Below are 18,965 nucleotides of genomic sequence, written 5' to 3'. Positions count from 1 at the left end.
ATAATGAACAAACAACATGCGTTTGTAGTCCAACGGTTAGGATAATTGCCTTCCAAGCAATAGACCCGGGTTCGACTCCCGGCAGACGCACATTTTCTTTTACGTACATGGTTCGATGAACGGTACTCTCGAAGATTTATGTTTGTGATGATTCTATGTTAGTGAGGTGCATGGTTCGATGAATGGTACACTCGAAAATTTATGTTTGTGATGATTCTATGTTAGTGAGGTGCATGTTCAATGAACGGTACACTCGAAGATTTATGTTTGTGATGATTCTATGTTAGTGAGGTGCATGTTCATGAACGGTACACTCGAAGATTTGTGTTTGTGATGATTCCATGTTAGTGAGGTGTAGTGATATAAATGAAACTCCCGGTAAACACACTTTTCTTCTTTTTCTTTACGAACATAGTTCGATGAATGATAGACTCGTAGATTTATGTTTGTGATGATTCATGTTAATGAGGTGTAGTGATACAAATGAAGCTTTTTGTATGGTTCGATGAATGGTATACTCGTGTTATGGTACACTCGAAGATTTATGTTTGTGATGATTCCATGTCAGCGAGGTGTAATAATATAAATGAAACTCCCGAGAAACGCACATTTTTCTTTTTAGGAATATGGTTCGATGAATGGTACACTCGAAGATTTATGTTTGTGATGATTCCAGATTAGTGAGGTGCAATGATATAAATGAAGCTTTTTATTTGCTCACACGTAGAAAATTTCAGTATTGGGGACCCCTTGTGCTTTGTCTCAAATTATGTGAATTTGCTTCGTTCATAAAATTTTACATAGATTTCCAATTGCATCGAACAAGTGTGTGATATTTAAAAAAGATGCACTAGACTCAACATCTTTTAAAACAAATTTGTCAATATAAGGTGAACAATTTCTTGAAAATTCACGAGGCACATAATAGAAGTAAGTATATCTATATTGGTGATTATTAGCTAAGATTGTGTAGTCCCACTTGGAGGGTCTGGTGTACAGGGGCGGTTTCCAGTAGACCCTCGATTAAAAGGACACTTAGGATTCTCCATGTTACAGAAAACCTTCTTCTATAGCAATAACTTGTGTGAATAAGTAAGTAAACAAATTAACTTGTAATCATACCAGATGACAGAAAGGGGTAAATTAAACATGAGTCTCCACAAACTTATCAAAGAATGATTGATACAAATACAATAAATCTGAGTATCTTAACAGAAGGAATACTGCTTTTCTCAGGGATTCTTGACCTTGATCCTCAACTTTCTAGCAATTTGTCCTGCTTTAGGATGAATAGCACGTTTATTCGAATCAAACTGTTCCACCTCTACCCAATTGATCACTTTAAGCAAGAGTGATTGAGGGACTTTGCTTGAAGAGTCTGATGCTACTTTTCCTTTAGCCTTTTTCAGCCCTTTCTCCAGCGCCTTTTCAAGAAAATCCATAAACCAACTTCCTGATTCACTCTCAATCTGTTTTCCCAATTTGATTGTATTGGAGATGCTGCTGCTTATCGAAGTAGAAGCAGGTTTCTTGTTCTCGTCGTTCTCATTTATGCTAGTGTTTAATACTCCTTTTATTGCCTTTGATGTTGATCTCAAATGCTTTCCAAGAATTGACTTTTGATCACTCCTTTCAGGAAAGACTGCAATGGATTTGTAAAGTGCAGCTCTCCTCTTCGATGCATTTGATTCACTGTCTCGTGATTCTTCCAATGAATTCTGCACTAGTTCGTGTAGAATAGGGGCAACGCCATTCTCTTGTTCAGCTTTTGGAGTTTGTGACGTTTCGCTTGAAGCTGTTGCTGATTGAATGGATACCATTTCTGCCACAGCTTGCACAAGTTGTTCATGAAACTCAATAAATTGATCAAAACAGGCTGTTGGTGCATCAGGTTTCGCAGCTCTACTCAAGTTCGAAAACACCCTTCAAAAGCCATAGTGATAGATAGATATCAGATTCAGGTAAGCAAAGAACATACAACAACAACAACAACTAACACAAATAACAGAAAGTTCCATACTTTAGAGACCGCACGAGATTTTCTGTAGCTGATGCATCCCTTAGTGCTTGAAGAGCAATTCTCTGTGCATTTTCCCTTTGTTGTACAGCTTCCTAATGAACATCACAAAAGACTTGTTTAGCTAAGACTAATGTTCTAACAAAAGGCAAGATTTGTCCATATAATAAACAAAACACGTGTCGAAGATGTTACCTTTCCCAACATACTAAGTTTTCCAGGCAGATTTGCAGTCAGACTGGTGTTGTCATGAGGTAGAGAATCAATAGGCTGGGATTGTTGTTCTAGAGACGATTTTTTAGAATTGGAGAGTCTTTGAGAGTCTCTGCCTACTGTTGGTGAAGCTGCCATTCGTGCACTCCGTAAACTAGGTGGTGGGGTTGAACTTTTCTTCTCCTGTGTCTACACAAAAATGGAGAATCAAATTGCAACATGTTAATATAGGCCTTAAAACACATTGACTATACATGAAGGGGAAAATGTACCTACAGCTGAGTTTAAAGGTGAATTGACAATTCTTTGTTCTCGATCGCGATCTGTTACACTTTTGCTCCTTGGAAATTTCATCATGCTAGGGGTAGCACAACTTTTTCTCACCATAGAAGGACTTTCCCCTTTAGCTTCCATCAATTTAGATAACAACGCGCCACCGGCTGATGACCTTACCATCCCACCACTAGCTCCTCCATCTTTGGAGAATTTCCCCCGAATAAGAGGTGACATTGGAATAATTCGCGCAAATTTGACAGCACTAGACCTCTCTTTTATCGGTGTACATTGATCGAAATCAATAGGAACTGGCTTCAAAACTTGAGGAGAAGAAGCAACAGCTTCAACCCCATTTTGGCCTGTTCCCCAAGAACCCCTTCTAGGAGCTGACTGACTCTGATTGAATTTTCGTTCAACTTTCTCTCCTTTTCCTCTCAACCCCATTAATGGTTCTGGAGTTCCCACAAGAGGGTGCCTCCCAGGAAGAGGCTTAGCACCTTTAACAACAGGAACAGGCGAACCGGGCTCTAATCTATCGACATAAATGAACTGTCCTAGCTGCATTTTATTACTTAAAACCAAATCATCTTGCTCATCTGGAAGACTTACATAAATGGAATGCGAAGAATCCGATACCTTGATGAAAAATCCATGCTTTGGCCATAAATTCTTCTCATCAAGATCTGCAGGAACAATATCAGTAACCTGCAAAAGTGAACTCCTATGTTCACTTGTAGGTTTCACCCCTGATTTCATCCCATTTAATAACTTCAACAAAATCCCAGGTGCTAATGCTGCCATAATCTTGAAATTAAGACCTTTTTTAGATATTAAATTGAGTCAAGATTAATACTTGAAATTCCTCAACAACCCCAAATCTTGAAATTTCAGAAATTATAAAAAGATAACACCTTTTTTTTTTCAGAATTTTCAAGAAAATAACGAATCAACAAAGCTGAATAAAGTGATTCAATATCAAAACATAAAATTCCTCAACAACCCCACTTCTTGAAAATTAAGAAATTACAGAAAAGTAAGATCTTTTTTTTCAGAATTTTCAACAAATCAAGAAAGTTGAGTGGAGTGAGTCAACAAAAGCTCTTAAAAACAAAGAAGAAATTGACCATTTCAGAGTGATATTTTTCTGTATGGTTCAGTTGATAAGGTGAAGAAGAAGAAGAAAGGGTTTGAAGGCTAACGGTAAACTAGAGAAAGACGAAAGGGTTTGGGTCCCATAAATGAATTTTTTTAAAAAAATTGTGAGTTTTGGTACGTTGAGGTATGTAACGGTCATATGTAGTGAGTGAGTCTTATCAATTATTTTTGGCTTTCTATCTTTTTTTGAATCTTATAGAGGAATTATTAAACATAATATACTCGTGTAACTTTTTTGCTTTTTGTGGTTACAATTAATAGGATATTACTCCATGTCTTTTTTCGTTTTTGCATTTATTTTATTCCTTAAAAGAGCCTATTTGGTAATGTGAGATTCGGTAAAATTTATTCATATTCGATATTTAGTATTAATTCGATATTATAGTATACATGTTTTGTGTTAACGCGTTAAGTATCCCACTTGGGAAGTACGTTTGCAAGAATGAAACTCAAAGGAATTGATGGGGTCCCCCACAAGCAGTGGAGCATGTGGTTTAATTCGATGCAAAGCGAAGAATATTATCGGGGCTTGACATGTCACGAATCCTCTTGAAAGAGATGGGTGCACAGGTGCACTCCGATATCAAATTGTTAAGTGTAATATATAAGTTTTGAGTATACAATAACAATAATAAATTTAATGAAATCTCACGAGATAATGAAGAAAAGAGTGTATGTAAGTTTTTCGTACCGCTGCCTCAAACTCAAGGTAGAGATATTTGTGAAATACCTTTAGTTTATATCAATGATTAAAAGAAAACATGACTATTAATAGTAAAATAATGCACATCATATACGTAGATGGTTAGCAACAATAACAATAAGATGCGAGGACTTAAATGTAATAAACCACAAATGACATATTTTTTAGATTACTTAGTTTATCCACTAAAATATTTCTAACAAACAAAAGTAAACTTGTCATAATTAAATTGCCAATTGTGGAGTGATTCATCAATTAAATGTTGATTAATCCTAACAAGCTCCACCACAACAATATTCTTTGGCTCTCAAAGAATATGAATTCCAATGGTTAACTACTTGCTTAACGAAGGATTTAAGTGCTAAATAAAAAGCAAAAAATGCAATAATTCTAATTTTCTTTGCTGCTTACTTAAACTAAAAACTAAAAATAATCAATTCTTTGCCAACAAAAAAAAGTAAAAAGTAAGTTTTCTTCTTTATCCAAAGGGGAAAATAAAAGATTAACCAATACTTCAATCATTTCAATGACATTTTTATTTTTTAAAAAAACAATATATTTTTTTATCGAAGAATTTTTTTGATATAAATTGAAACTTACACATACTAAATATCAAACTAAAAAGTAAATAAAATTATAAATCAGCATAAAACAAACCAAATCTATGTGTGGATTTGATATGACAGTTATGCTGGCACGAAGTACATTTTGTTCTTAGTTGAGATCAAGTAAGACATCCTTAATTATTATTATTTTTCATATGTCAATTAACAAAAAAAAATAAATTAAATTTCTTTGTTTATTGGGAGTGCATTAAGAAATATTCCCTATACTTTGCTGACTTTTCTAACAATATTTTATTTAAAACATTTAATATTTGGTTGTACACGAATTATTCCATATCATTTAAAAATTCATTCTTATAAAATTACCGACAAAAATTCAATTCTTTGGATATTTTGAAATTTATTAAATTACGATCACTATCAATGAATATTAGTAAAATGAAGGATTTTGGATATGAAAGTGGCTTCCCTTTACTAAACTACATGTTTTTGTTCCATTCAAAGTTTAGTTTGTCTTAAACACAATGATCATCTTTAAACAAACTAACTTTTTTATCCATTAGTATAATTAAAAAGACAATAGAAAATTTAAGTCAAAGCTTCAATGTAGACTCATGTACTAGGCGGAAAAGAAAAAGAAAAAAGAAACTTAGATCAGACTAATGAAAAGAAGTTAATCAAGATGTCATGACTCAAGAACAAGAAAAATTGAAATCATACGAAAGGAAAGACACATAATACCTTGTGACAAATTACTTATACATGATCGTTGGAATACTTTATAGCTGAGCACGCGGCAAATCCACGTCGATGGAGTGACAAGTGGTGGTTGAAACTCAACTCTGTCGCGGGCTACAACCCTTACTACTTCATAGTAGTTGCATAATAGGCTTGTTAATTACATGTGGGCTTGTAGTTGTTTTCATCACCCTAGACCCAAGATTATCACTAGGGTTTTGCTAGCTAGGTCCCTCCTAAGGGCTCAAATTGTTAAAATTTTAGGCTCTTCAATTTGTTCTCAAGTAAAGGTCTCCTCAATTAGCATAATACATTGATCATTCCTATCTCAATTATTAACTTCATTTAATTTCTAAAATTAATTTTAGTTATTCATTTATTAATTATAATTAGAAATTGATGATTTGCCTTGCTTTCGTCAATATTGGTCAACTAAAAATATAAGGGAATAATGTTGTTTAATCGCCTATCAAAAATAATAGTTAGGAATGTATAATTTTTGTATATTATTGTATGATATACATCATATTTACATCTTTTACGATCTAGTTTATATTTGACTAGCAAATATTACTATTTTGACCATCTGGCTAAATATATAACTCGCACAAAAAAAAAAGTAAAAAAGTATCGAAATTTGAACAATTTGAACGCTAAACTGAAAGTTTTCAAATTATAATAATCCAATTTTTTTAGAAATCGCAGATAGATTGCTCATTCCCTCGATACATAGCAGACAATAAAGAACTTATATATCAAATACATAGTTGTATATCAAATACGTAACTAAACCAGATTCATATTGATTTAAGTTTGAAACAATTGGAGCTATGTATCAACAATAACATCTGTACCAGATGCATAATACACAAACAAAGTTGTAATGTATCTGATAGAGGTAAAATGATGCATCTAGATGTTAAGAATGATAGAGAAGGAAAAGGGGTATTTTTGTGAAATTCAAATGGTAGAAATTTTTAGATATTATGTTATCTTAAATCGTGTAATTACGTAATTTTCTTAATACTCCCTCCATTACAAATTAATTGAATTGTTGAGATGTTAGAAAAGAAGATTAAGACATACATTAGACATAATAAATTTTTCGTTTTTGCCCTTATTAATTATCGGCAAATGTATAATTAATGGTTGGGCCTTCACATCTTTGGGCTATAAAGGCCCAAATGATCATTTCTCAATTCCAGAATGGATTGGACTGAGAGAGTGCACTATAGATTGCAGTGAGAGCATGGGCTAGTCATTTTTAGTCATGTAATTGAGATATATGGGTCAAGTGGTCTTTTTGTATTAACCTATCCCTCGACCAAACAAGCCAAATTGAATCACATGATCTGAATTCCCATTAGTCACATCAAGGATAAAACAAGAAAAAGAAGACAAGTTATCCACATTAACCAATCATGCTTTTATTATCTCTAACCAAACACATTCACCACCATAAATCATTGTTATACTGGTACAATTTTGGAATATAGTATTACTTGGATTATTCCACAATAGTTGTATAAAATAGAAACTATATTTCAAAAAAGAATGATGGGCCAAATAATTACAAGGGACATGAAGTATATTCGAAATAGTCGTGATCTTGATACGGAACTAGAAAGACTAACTAGGATAAATGAACTATCATAAGAATTGGTATAAAACATTTCTCAAGTCATTTTTAACTTTGTCACACACTAAAACACTTTTAAAAAGTTATGTTTATATTTGTCACACACTTTCAAAGATAAAATATTGACTTAAAAATTTACCAATTTGAAGTCAATCAAAACACCCTATGACCCACGTGATCTGAATACCTAATAGTCACATCTAAGGGTCTAAAACAAGAAAAAGAATACAAGAAAAAGAAGACAAGTTATCCTCTTTAACCAATCATGCATTTACCTCTTTAACCAAACACATTCACCGGTCACCACCATAAAATATTATACTAGTACAATTTTGGACTATAGAATTACTTGGATTATGCTAGAATAGTTATAAAATGGAAACTACATTTCAAAAAGAATAATGCTGCAAAATTCAAGGAACATGTAGTATTCTATTTTTATATGTAGACATTGTTCACAATGATGGAGCTACTATAATTTTTATTAAAAAGTATCCAAATATAAAGTATTATGTTCACTAAGAAGTTGAGGAGTATAGAGATAAGTTTTCTGACAGATAAATTACTAGAGAGAAATTTGATGTCGCTTGAAGTATACGCTTCCGATGAATTGTTCCTTTATTTGTTTTTACTATACAATACCTTCGATGTGTAAAAAATGTGTTATCATTCTTATAAGATTTTAAACAATCTTCATCCTATGAATTAGTTAGTTCGAGAGTTTAATTAGGTTGAAATTTCAATTTTTTCACATGATACTCTTAATAGAGTTGGACCATTCATTTCATTCTAAATACCAAACCCTGAAAATAGCAATTGTCATAAATTGAATTTATTGTTTCGTAGAGTATGCTCAATATATATTTCTTAATATTGTCAAATCGAACTTCAACTTCAATTATAAAATAAAGCTTACATATTATGTTAAAATTATTCAAAAACTACTTGAAGTTGATACAAAATAATTAATTTTTTTTAAAATAGCTATTGGGCCACAAATGATGGACCATGACTTGTCCAATGTGATTATAATGTACTAATGTAGTAAGGACCACCTAACATTTGCCACATATCATTTAAGAGAGAAAATGACAATAATGTTCCTTATTTTTGGTAATTAATTTTAAATAGTCCCTTTAAATATTAAATTTTTTATAATTTGATTTGACTACGTAATTACCTCGAGCAATCAAATATTACGTTTGTATATCAGTCATTCATTATATTAATATTTTATAATAACTGAATGATTTTCTTTAGAATTTTTTTATATATGAAATAACACCTCATTATAATAGTCATGAAACTTTCAAATATGTATAACACTATAAAAAATATTTGACTCTGCGTTACTGTAATTATATTACAATAAGTAAATAGGCCTTTGAAATTACCATCGTAGTAATTACAGTAAGTTCATTATAAGTCTAATAAATAATTAAAAAACAAAAAGAGGTCAAGATGCATTAAAATTGGACAATGATAATTTGAACAAGAACCGTAATTGATCCGACCCGAATATGAAAGTTGGAAGATCCATTTTAATCAGCAACTGCCCAATTCATATCATTTTCAAAGATCCAATGACAAACCTCAATCTTTCCGGGTCCCGACCCGAGTGCCGTAAAAGCTCCATGATTCGCTCCCCATGCTGACGTGTCCACATGACAAATGGCAACACCATGATTAATCTTAGCCTTTGAATTCGGATCCAATATATCCGCTTCATAAACCCGAACCTTTGGAACCGAATGACAATAATAAACCAAATACGGAAACAAACTCTGATGACAAGATACCGATTTCGTTACTTTCCCATCGTTGGTTCTTTTCACCGATCCAATTAAAATATCTCCCTTTGACCCTTTTATATTCTCAGTTGTTCGTAGGACAACGTTTTGACCTAACACCGAGGTGGAAAAGTCAATCATGTCCTCAATTGAGCTGACGCACTTCTTTGTTTCACCGGTACTCGGAGATCTTTCACACTCAAGTAACGCATCGTCAATCATCTTCTCCATCTGAGAATCATTTCCCGCATGGAATATTTTCTTTAAATCACCGATCTTCGATGTGGAAAATGGTAATTTCGACGATATCACTCTAGGCAAAAAAGATCTTTTTGGCATTTTGTCTTGAATATCAGGCATCGGCATTATAGTTCCAATTTTCAACATTTTTTCCCTAAAAAATTTACCTGGCTCAACCATCCATTTATTATTTTTACCCATCAAAGAAGATGAAATTGTTGTATTTTTGTAATCAGCAAATGTTGGAATTGATCTTCCATACTCATTAAAAGTTGAGTTGACACCATAAGTCTCAAATCCAATAGTTTGTGCATCAGTAATTTTAGAACCATATTTACTAAAATCATCAGATCCTTCACCAAATGACTGACCATAATTCTGAAAATGTGCTCTACCACTATTCGGATCATCCACGTATGATACAAAATTATCATGTCCCACGTTAGATTTATCTCGATAATTTATAAACGTTTCAAAAGGAGCATTACCTGATAAACCATAACTCTTGAAGGTATTTTTCGGGACATTTGCATTAGATCCATACGAATTGAAAGTGTAACCTCCACCATTTTCCGATTCACCATAGTTAGTAAATGTTGAGCCTATTACGTTGGAGTTATTAGCGTAACTGGTAAAGTCGCTGTCTGCTCCATTAGCGTTTCTTGCGTAGCTTGTGAAAGATTGGGTCCCTGAATTTGTATCTTTCGAATAGCTCGTAAACGATTGCTTCCTACCAACTCCCTCAGTTGAGTAAGTTGTGAATCGTAGATTAGGTACATTGACGTTGGCCCCGTAGATTTTGAATTGGCCAACGCCAAAAGCAGCAAGGCCTGCGAAGCAGAGATAGATTCAGGATTTAAAATTTACGAGTTTTAAATTTTTTAAATCTGAACTGACCTGTGCCATAAGTGTTGAAGCTTTGATCAATTACATTGCCATTTGGTGCGTAAGTAGAAAATATATCATCATGGCCAGCGCCACCGCGGCTATATTGCCGGAAAGAATTAACAGGGAGGTTATCATTTTCGGCGTATTTTTTGAAACTATCAAATCCACGAGGCAATTTATTGCCATAATTGGTGAAATTTTTGCTCATATATGAAGAAAATTGGGTATCTTGGCCATGTTTATCTAAACTTGTTGAAATATCAGGAAAACAGAGCAGATTTGCAGAGGAGCAAAATGATTGAATTTCATTTGACAGAGATTCTTGATCCCCTGTTGCTAGCTTTGAGTATTTTGCAAATTGTGCAGCATTTAATGGTGAAGCTTTGTTCAGAAGAAACCATGGTTTGGGTAATTTATTTGAAATTCGTTTGTTCCAGTAACGAATTGAATAAGCTTTTGGTGTAAAAGGGTTTACAGAGTCGCCGGAGTTTTCTCTGTTTCCGGCCACAATCACCTGAATAACATACAAAATGTGTTAAAAAGAGCATTGTAATTTATAAGTACGAAACAAGTAATACAAACGCACGTCAATTATTAATTTCATTCATTAATTATTAACAGCCTTAAATATGTTTTGCTAATTGATTGACTCAACTTAAATACACTTTCGATCAAGTTTGGAACGTTATAAACATTTCTCTCGATTTTATTTAAAGAGTTTCATGTTTCTATTAAAGTTTTTTGAAATCATTTGTTATTTCAAGTAGCAAATCGAGGGCGTATCTAAGTTAATTAGTCATAAGATGAGTATCTTTAAAGGTTGTTGATAGTTCGATGATGTAATTAATATTTTGTGTTAAGTTCGAGGGTGTTATCATTTTTTTCAACTTTATGAAATTTTCTCTATGTTTTTAAATAAGTGATGTTCTTAACTTGCACATACTCTTTTTGTTTTTTTATGTGTTATCTTTCTAGATTTCACTCGCATTAGAAACTAAGTAAGTTTACAATCTTATCCTATCTTAATTCTTTTTTGAAGTCAACTTTTCAATAAATGATATCATTTATTTTTAATTGTTTGTTGAGATTTCTTTTCTAAAAATTAAATTTTATAGAGTAATGCAATAAAGAGTATTTATATAAAATGATAAGCATTGTGAATCAATTACTTATAATAAGAATGACATATACGGAGGGAGTACTTCATAACTCATTTTAAAAATAAAGAGTGTTCTTACCAACTTATCGTTAATAAATATCTTTAAAAAGACGCAATCATTAGGTAATTTCCTCATTATGTTAAACTTTCTATATTTAAAGGGAAGTAATATTAAAAGAAGATTAATAATATTAAAAAAAGTAAATTTAACTTTAGTTTATAAAGAAATGAGTAGTAATCTAACTTGGGAAAGTGAAAAGACAAAATAACTTAAACTAACATGACAAACTTACACTGAAAAGTAGGAAAATAGAGAGAAGCAAAGTGTTTATATGCATTTCTTTGTGAAGATTTTAATTATTTCTTTTTTGAGAATGTTGTGTTTGTGGGATATAATTTCTTGTTAGAAGTATATAGATATGTATAGTAGTAGATATGATTATAATGATGATGATAAATGACAATGGAGGTACTGATGAAGATTGGCATTGTCATGCCATACAGCTAATAGAATGATCTACTTCACACACTTATGTTGACTGGTTCTAGAATTCTTGACTTCAAATATTTAAATCACGTAATATATAATTGTATTTTTTAATTTAAACTTAATTGATATTTATAATTTATAATTTGATATATATAAAATTGAACCAAGTTAAAACGAATGAAAGTATGTGTTATTGTCAATTGGATAATTTTAGTTTGGATCCCTTCTTCTAGGTGTTATGTGCCATTTAGATCCATCCTATTCAGTGCCTTGGGCGGCCAATAAGGATTACAGTAGAGTGGTTATTGACAAGAATTTTTTTATTTTTAATTAGAATTTTTGGTTTTGAGTTTTTTTAGATATAAAATTAGATTTATCAGAAAGTGTTTTACGAAATATTGAATAAAAAATAAAATTAAAAAATTGCCTACCATGAGATTTTAAATTTGTTTAAAGGCATTTTTAATTATAGTTTTTTAGGTCTCTAAGTTGCAACAAAAAAATGTATATTATTTTGATATGAAATAATGGGCGAAAATTTCACTAAATCGTACAAATTCTGATTTCTTGAAGCGGAGGACGGTTTGTTTGGTTCGAAAATAAATTATTACAAGATTAATTATTTAAAATTAATATGATATGATCTTATTTTTAATGTGGAATAAAAACAATTTATTTCGTAATTATATAATAATAAATATTAAGTAAAATTAGTTATTTTTTTATCTGTCGTATCAAACGAATGGACATAATAATGTTTGTATATACATCAGTTGTCCACTTAAGTTTGGTCATTTTTGACTACTCAGTCGCATTTCGTTTTCAGTATCATTCATTCTTCCTATCTTCTTCTCATTAGTGCAGAAGCAGGCCCTGCAACTGAGGCCAGGGAGATTTTTCTTCCTATGGATGTAAGAGAAGACGGAAATTGAATGGATTAAAATGAGTTGAGTTGATAAATTGAAGTGTTAAAAAATGGATTATAAGTTAATGATCATGGGTGAAAATGGATTGTTGTCCAAATAGCTCATATAAAAATCATTTCGGAATTTTATGTAATCTTATCGTATTAAGAAGCTAATTATATTTTATTGCTATTCTTTTTTAAATTATAATTTTTTAAAAAAAATTTGATGGAATCCAGATACATTCCAAAATAGTTGATATCGAATACATTATGTAAGTAATGTATCGGATCAATACATCGTGTAAAGCGATAAACCGGAGAGAGTATAATTTTTCATAATTTCTTTAAATGATAATTTTTTTTAGAGAATATAATAAAATAAATTGTGTATTCAGGTAGTATGTAACCATCATTTAATGCTCTGCGTGTTGAAAGTTTGGGGGTGTATTCATAAAACTCCTATTTTGAAATATATTTTTTTTCTTTTACTATCTAAATTTATGTGATATAAAATATTTTAAAACTGTGGTTAATAAGAGTACACAGACTTTTTGCCAAGTAAACAAAATATAACATAATCAATTTATTGATAATATCATTAAATATCGATCAAATTAAAGAATATGTAAATCTTTTCTAGATGAACTAAAGAAGTGAAGTTGTAAAGAGTAAATCCCCTTATAAGAAGGTGTCTAAGATTTTGTTATTTTCATCTTCTTTGATTTTATGGATTTGATAATTTGATTTATTAGTGTGTGCACATTTAATTACAAGGTAGTTGTGTGTTCAATTTTTTCTTTTATTGGAAGTAATGAATATTGTGCAGGCAGTCATACCTCTTACACTGGTTTATTTAATGTTGAAATTGACCAGTACTCTTTCTGATTCAATATTATTAAATGTTATTTTACCATGTGATATATCAAAAATTACTTTTTCAAAATATCGGCTTTGAAGAAGTTATTTTCTGATATTTAGTTACGTATTGTTATTGTTATTTTCTGATTCAAAATTATTAAATGTTATTGTAAATGTGTTATCTTGAAAATTTAATTTTCATCACTGGCGTTAAAAAAAAAAACTCTCATCCAACATGTTAGATGAATTATTTTTCATAAAAAGCGAGATTTCACACACTTTATTATGAATTTGAGGAATCGAAATCAGAAATATGTTAATTTAGGATAGAAAATCATGTTTGCAATAAAGTTTTACGCCACTATAATGAAAGCTAAAGTCTGGAATAATTTGACAATTCTAAATTACTTTTAAGGGCAAGTTAGATAAAGTCATAAACTATAGAATAACAATTTTACATCCAAATAACGGAAGTTATAGATTACTATTATTGGAAGAAAATTGGAGGAGAAAGAATTAGATAACCAAAAGGAAGAGGTAAAAAAGAAAAGCAGGCAAAAAGAGACCTATCATATTTATGTCACAAAGTTAACTTTTTTTTATCCACTTTGTGCTTTTATAGATAACAAGAATGTACCTCTTGAGACGTAATGAAATCAGATGTCTCGAGTTTAAGCATGTGTAGCGTATAGTTATTTGTTTTAAAAAGCGTTTTAATCGTAATGTATTTATTGTTAATTTATTTTTCTCTTTTGTATAGCAAATAAAAGCACAAATCATCTGGCAATAACTACATTACCTTGCTCAAATATGAGTCAACAATAAAATGATTACATAACAAATAGTGTAAATTGATAGCCATTCATACTTAATGAAGGCAAAGAGAAACTTACACGAAAATTACTCAAAATATAAATTAAGACTATAATAATAATAATTACTATAAAAGTCAAACCAGTGGTACCTTTTTTCTTCTTCTTGTAACACACCCGGTTCGACCCGAATTAGAAATTTTGCATATTATTTCATTTCTTTTTTTTTTCTCAATCAGCAATTGCCCAAGTCATATCATTCTCAAAGATCCAATGACAAACTTCTATTTTCCCGGGTCCCGACCCGAGTGCGACAAACGCTCCGTGACTCGGTCCCCATGAAGATGTATCCACGTGGCAAATCGCGACACCATGATTGATCTTAACCTTTGAATTCGGGTCCAAAATATCCGCTTCGTAGACCCGGACTTTAGGAACCGAATGACAGTAATACAGTAAGTAAGGGTACAGCGTTTGATGACATGATACTGATTTAGTAACTTTTCCACCGTTGATTCCTTTGACTGATCCAATCATGATATTCCCATTTGATCCTTTTGTATCCTCAGTCGTTCGAACGACGACGTTTCGACCCAACACTGATGTTGCGAAATCAATCATATCTTCAGCTGAATTAACACATCGTTTCGTCTCACCGGCGCTCGGTGCTCTTTCACACTCACTCAATGCATCGCCGATCATCTTCTCCACCTGAGACTCATCACCGGCGTGGAAGATTTTCTTCAGCTCAGCAATTTTTGAAGTAGAAAATGGTAATTTGGAAGCAATCACCCGGGGCAAAAAGGACCTTTTAGGCATCTTATCCTTTATATCTGGCATAGGCATGATTGTACCACTCTTCAACATCTTCTCCCGGAAAAACTTTCCGGGCTCAACCCACCGGTTATTCACCTTTTTACCACCGTTGACCTCCATCAACGATGCTAAAACTTGGGAAGTTTTGTTGTGGTAATTGGAAAATGTAGCAGTATCTTTGACATAATCTTTGAAAGTGTTGTTAACTCCGTAAGTTTTGAAATTGATATGTGGGTCATTACCCCCTTTGCCGTAAGTAGTGAATACATCAGTACCTTCATTGAATGATTGACCATAGTTGGTGAAATTCGCTTCACCGCCATTTGCATCCTTAACATAGGTAGTGAATGTGTCATCTCCAACATTCGATTGATCTCTGTAACTATTAAAAGTTTCAGATGGACCATTACCTCCAGCACCATAGTTGGTGAAATGATTTTCAGGAACATTGCCGTTGAAACCATAAGATGTGAATTTTTGGTCTCCCCCATTTGCTGTCTGACCATAATTTGTAAATGTTGAGCCGATAACATTTGTGTCATTTCCATAGCTGACGAATTCACCATTAGCACCATTCCCATTTTTGCCGTAACTTTTGAAATACTGGTCACCAGCATTGGCTTCTTGTGAGTATATTGTGAATTTCTGTACACCTCCTGTTCCTTGATCGGAATAGGAAGTGAAATGCAGATTGGGGTCATTGGCATTCGCCGCGTAATTTGTGAATTTGCCTGAACCTCCAGCAGTACTTGTGCTATAGGAATTGAAACTTTGGTCAATAACATTGCCATCAGAGGCGTAATTGTCAAATTTATTGTCACGGGGAGAACCTCTACCATATCGCCTGAAAGAATTTACAGGGATGTTTTCTCCTTCAGAGTAGTTCTTGAAAGTGTTAACTCCAATTCCAGGTTCATTGGTTCCATAATTGGTAAAGTTTTTGTCACTGTAAGTGGCAAAATGGATATCTCCACTGTGTTTTTCAAGACTTGGTGACAGATCTGGTGCACACATGAGATTTGCTGAAGAGCAAAAGGTATGGAGCTGTGTGGTGAGTGCATTTTGATCAGCAACAAGTTTAGTGTAAGTTGCATATTGTGCAGCATTCAATGGAGATGCCTTGTTCAGAAGAAACCATGGCTTTGGTAAGTCATTTGAGATTTGTTTCTTCCAGTACCTAATCAGATAACCTTTGGGTGTAAATGGGTTACCAGATTCACCATCTCCACCTACAACAACCTGCATTGACACCAAAACTGCATAAAGTTACAATCTTTGTAACAAAATCAAGATTTACTTCATATGACACCTAACCCCATGAGTACAATCTTTAGATAAAATCAAAGTTACTTTATTTGACACTTAGTAAGGTACATAAAAGCTACAATTATTATGACAAAAATCAAGAATACTTAATGGGTACATATAAAGGTACAATCTTTGTACAAGAAGTTGAAATAGATGAGTTGAAGATTGTTACTTACATTGAAAGATGGTAGTGAGAACAGAAGAAGAAGTAAGATGCAGGGAGGAAGATGAATTTTAGTGTGCATTTCTTTGGTGTGAAACAGAGATGAAGAGAGAGAAGGTGAAGAGTAGAATGTTGGTAGGGAGGTTTGGTTGGAGGCACATAATTTATAGTAGAAGGTTCTAAAAGAGTATAGTAGAAAATAGAGAAGATGATGGAGTGTGGGGTTAGTTCTTTGCCCCTTTCAGGTTTAAACACTGTTTATCACTACTTAGTCCGAACCTAAATTTAAATCGCGAATTATAAAGTCCATTTGAAAGTAACACTCTCAATAAAATTAGCAGATGAGCATAAGATCTCTGATTAAGGTGAAACAAATACTATTTTCTACTTCAATAGTGTAAGCAGAGAGCTTTTGCTTTGTTTATATCTGCTTTCTGATGTGGACCACTCATATTTTTTTAAAAAAATTACTCCAAGTTGTTTGTTCTATAATTTGGCTTGACATTTTAGCCCCTCAAAGTAAAGATTTCAAATTTCAATTCATATTTTTACATTTATAAGAGAGAAAAAATCTCTAGGAATGAGTAATATTAAAAATGAGAAAGTTTTGAAGAGAGGACATTAGCATTTTGGGAACTCCAAAACATTAATGAACCTCTTTGAGAGTATTCATTGAGACAAGCAAAGGCTTAAAAAGAGGACTACCCTAAACATTAGGGCATTACAACATTGGGAACCAACCCACCCCACACCAAGAACCAAGCCCCTTACCTTGCAATAAAAGCATCGTTACTTCTTTTTTTTTTCTTTTTCTATTATATTTCATTCGATTCACTTTTACTTGTTTACTTAAATTTTGTATGATTTTTGAGAAATAATAATTAATGTTCATGTTTTAATATGTTAAAAGTTATAAGTGAACATAAATTGTATTTTCTTAAAGTATTTGACGAATAAAAATGAATAAGGAAAATTATAGTATAATTGTTTTTTTATGTTACAAGATTATGAAAAGATGTACAATTGTAAGTCTCCTTAAAATGTGGAATATGTAGGGTTTGTTTGGCATGGAGTACTTTTTTAATTTTTTCTATATTAAATTCTTCTTTAAAAAAACAAAACAAAGAAATGATCTTTGTATTGAAAAATAAGATTCATAAGTGATATTTCAAATTCATTATTTCCTTCCACCACCAATCCCCCACACCCCCCTCATAATCTTTTACTTAATTGTCAAACATCAAGAAAAGTTAAAGAAATTCGTATTTCAAAATAAGCAACCGCGAAACTCACTGAATATTATTGCACCAAATACACCCCTAAAGTTTTATAAAATATGACATGTTAATATGATATAATAGATAACAATAACATAATCACGTAAAAAAAATTTATACCAACGATATATATAACTTAAATACACGTTAAGTTCTTATTTCGGAGGTGGTAAAAGGGTATATGTTATTTGTTTGGGGGGGGGGGGGGTTGAGGCTAAATTTAGTGACAGATAAGGCATAGAAGCCGCGTAAAATATGAACATTTGGTGGTACCTTTTTTTGGTTTCAAAAATGAATTGTGAACAACGCGTTATTTATTTTGTTTTTGTTTTATGTAATGAATTTTTTATGCAACTTTTTGTGATACTCAAACACTCTTCAAAATAGTAATACTCTCATGTGTGCCATTATTTTAATTATTGCTCTCTTTTTATCTCTCATATAAAACTTTTTTATTTTATTTTAAGTGAAAGATGATAAAACTTTCATTTGTACCTCATAGTCAGAGACAAAAGCCCGTGACAATGGCAAAATCTGTAATATGTCCTACTCTTTAAGGACTTTATTGGTAATACCTTTTTCACTTATCTTTCTAGTGGCCACTAAATTCTTGAAACTAGATTGTTTTTTTTTTTTAAAAAGAATTCCTTTCATAGAATTTATTTGACGTATTTTAATTTGATATAAATTGAAGTTTAAAAAATCAAATGAATTTTTTTAAATTTAGGAGGTGGTCATCTACATAAGTAGCCCGAGATCAATCTCCCTCATTGCGTGATGAGTCAAGTCGGTAGCATATAATTTGTTTAGGTTTGCATACTCCGAAAACATAAGCAGAGTATTTATTTGAAAGATAGAGATGTAGCAGCTGGATTATTTTGAATTTCAAAAAAAAAAAATTAAATATATACCAAATGTATTAAAATATTTTTAAGTTATTGAGTATTAAA

General features: G+C 32.0%; 3 protein-coding genes and 1 non-coding gene across 4 annotated transcripts; 1 reads left to right on the top strand and 3 right to left on the bottom strand.

Annotated features, from left to right (window-relative positions):
• The first annotated feature begins 18 nt into the window (after positions 1–18).
• Positions 19–90, top strand: TRNAG-UCC (transfer RNA glycine (anticodon UCC)). Its single transcript has one exon. It is a non-coding gene; the product is annotated as a tRNA-Gly (tRNA).
• Positions 91–1,139: 1,049 nt separating this feature from the next.
• LOC101252685 (uncharacterized) lies at positions 1,140–3,786 on the bottom strand. Its single transcript, XM_004238622.5, has 4 exons — positions 2,507–3,786; positions 2,213–2,419; positions 2,021–2,112; positions 1,140–1,923 (listed from the first exon to the last, which is right to left on the bottom strand). Exons 1-4 carry the CDS (start codon positions 3,305–3,307, stop codon positions 1,233–1,235), a joined length of 1,791 nt encoding a protein of 596 aa, XP_004238670.1. The 5' UTR covers positions 3,308–3,786; the 3' UTR covers positions 1,140–1,232.
• A 4,870-nt stretch (positions 3,787–8,656) lies between these two features.
• On the bottom strand, positions 8,657–11,830 carry LOC101252390 (polygalacturonase-1 non-catalytic subunit beta-like). Its single transcript, XM_004238621.5, has 3 exons — positions 11,678–11,830; positions 10,235–10,739; positions 8,657–10,167 (listed from the first exon to the last, which is right to left on the bottom strand). The coding sequence occupies exons 1-3, from the start codon at positions 11,720–11,722 to the stop codon at positions 8,849–8,851; spliced, it is 1,869 nt and encodes a 622-aa protein (XP_004238669.1). The 5' UTR covers positions 11,723–11,830; the 3' UTR covers positions 8,657–8,848.
• A 2,586-nt stretch (positions 11,831–14,416) lies between these two features.
• On the bottom strand, positions 14,417–16,853 carry GP1 (polygalacturonase isoenzyme 1 beta subunit). The gene is made up of 2 exons (NM_001247906.1): positions 16,752–16,853; positions 14,417–16,506 (listed from the first exon to the last, which is right to left on the bottom strand). Exons 1-2 carry the CDS (start codon positions 16,818–16,820, stop codon positions 14,683–14,685), a joined length of 1,893 nt encoding a protein of 630 aa, NP_001234835.1. The 5' UTR covers positions 16,821–16,853; the 3' UTR covers positions 14,417–14,682.
• Positions 16,854–18,965: the final 2,112 nt, after the last annotated feature.

Source organism: Solanum lycopersicum, chromosome 5, assembly GCF_036512215.1.
Source record: "Solanum lycopersicum chromosome 5, SLM_r2.1".
NCBI classification, from domain to species: Eukaryota; Viridiplantae; Streptophyta; class Magnoliopsida; order Solanales; family Solanaceae; genus Solanum; species Solanum lycopersicum.
Note: the sequence above shows the minus strand (reverse complement) of the source record. Positions and strands in the feature narration are given on the sequence as shown.

Excerpts from the sequence above, each read along its gene's own strand:
- LOC101252685 (XM_004238622.5), bottom strand. The coding sequence starts at position 3,307 with ATGGCAGCATTAGCACCTGGGATTTTGTTGAAGTTATTAAATGGGATG. Across the intron at positions 2,420-2,506 it reads ATTCACCTTTAAACTCAGCT|ACACAGGAGAAGAAAAGTTC; the intron begins GTAGGTACATTT and ends ATTTTTGTGTAG. Across the intron at positions 2,113-2,212 it reads AACTTAGTATGTTGGGAAAG|GAAGCTGTACAACAAAGGGA; the intron begins GTAACATCTTCG and ends GATGTTCATTAG.
- LOC101252390 (XM_004238621.5), bottom strand. The coding sequence starts at position 11,722 with ATGCATATAAACACTTTGCTTCTCTCTATTTTCCTACTTTTCAGT. Across the intron at positions 10,740-11,677 it reads CTATTTTCCTACTTTTCAGT|GTGATTGTGGCCGGAAACAG; the intron begins GTAAGTTTGTCA and ends TATGTTATTCAG. Across the intron at positions 10,168-10,234 it reads CTTCAACACTTATGGCACAG|GCCTTGCTGCTTTTGGCGTT; the intron begins GTCAGTTCAGAT and ends TCTGCTTCGCAG.
- GP1 (NM_001247906.1), bottom strand. The coding sequence starts at position 16,820 with ATGCACACTAAAATTCATCTTCCTCCCTGCATCTTACTTCTTCTTCTG. Across the intron at positions 16,507-16,751 it reads TCTCACTACCATCTTTCAAT|GTTGTTGTAGGTGGAGATGG; the intron begins GTAAGTAACAAT and ends GTGTCAATGCAG.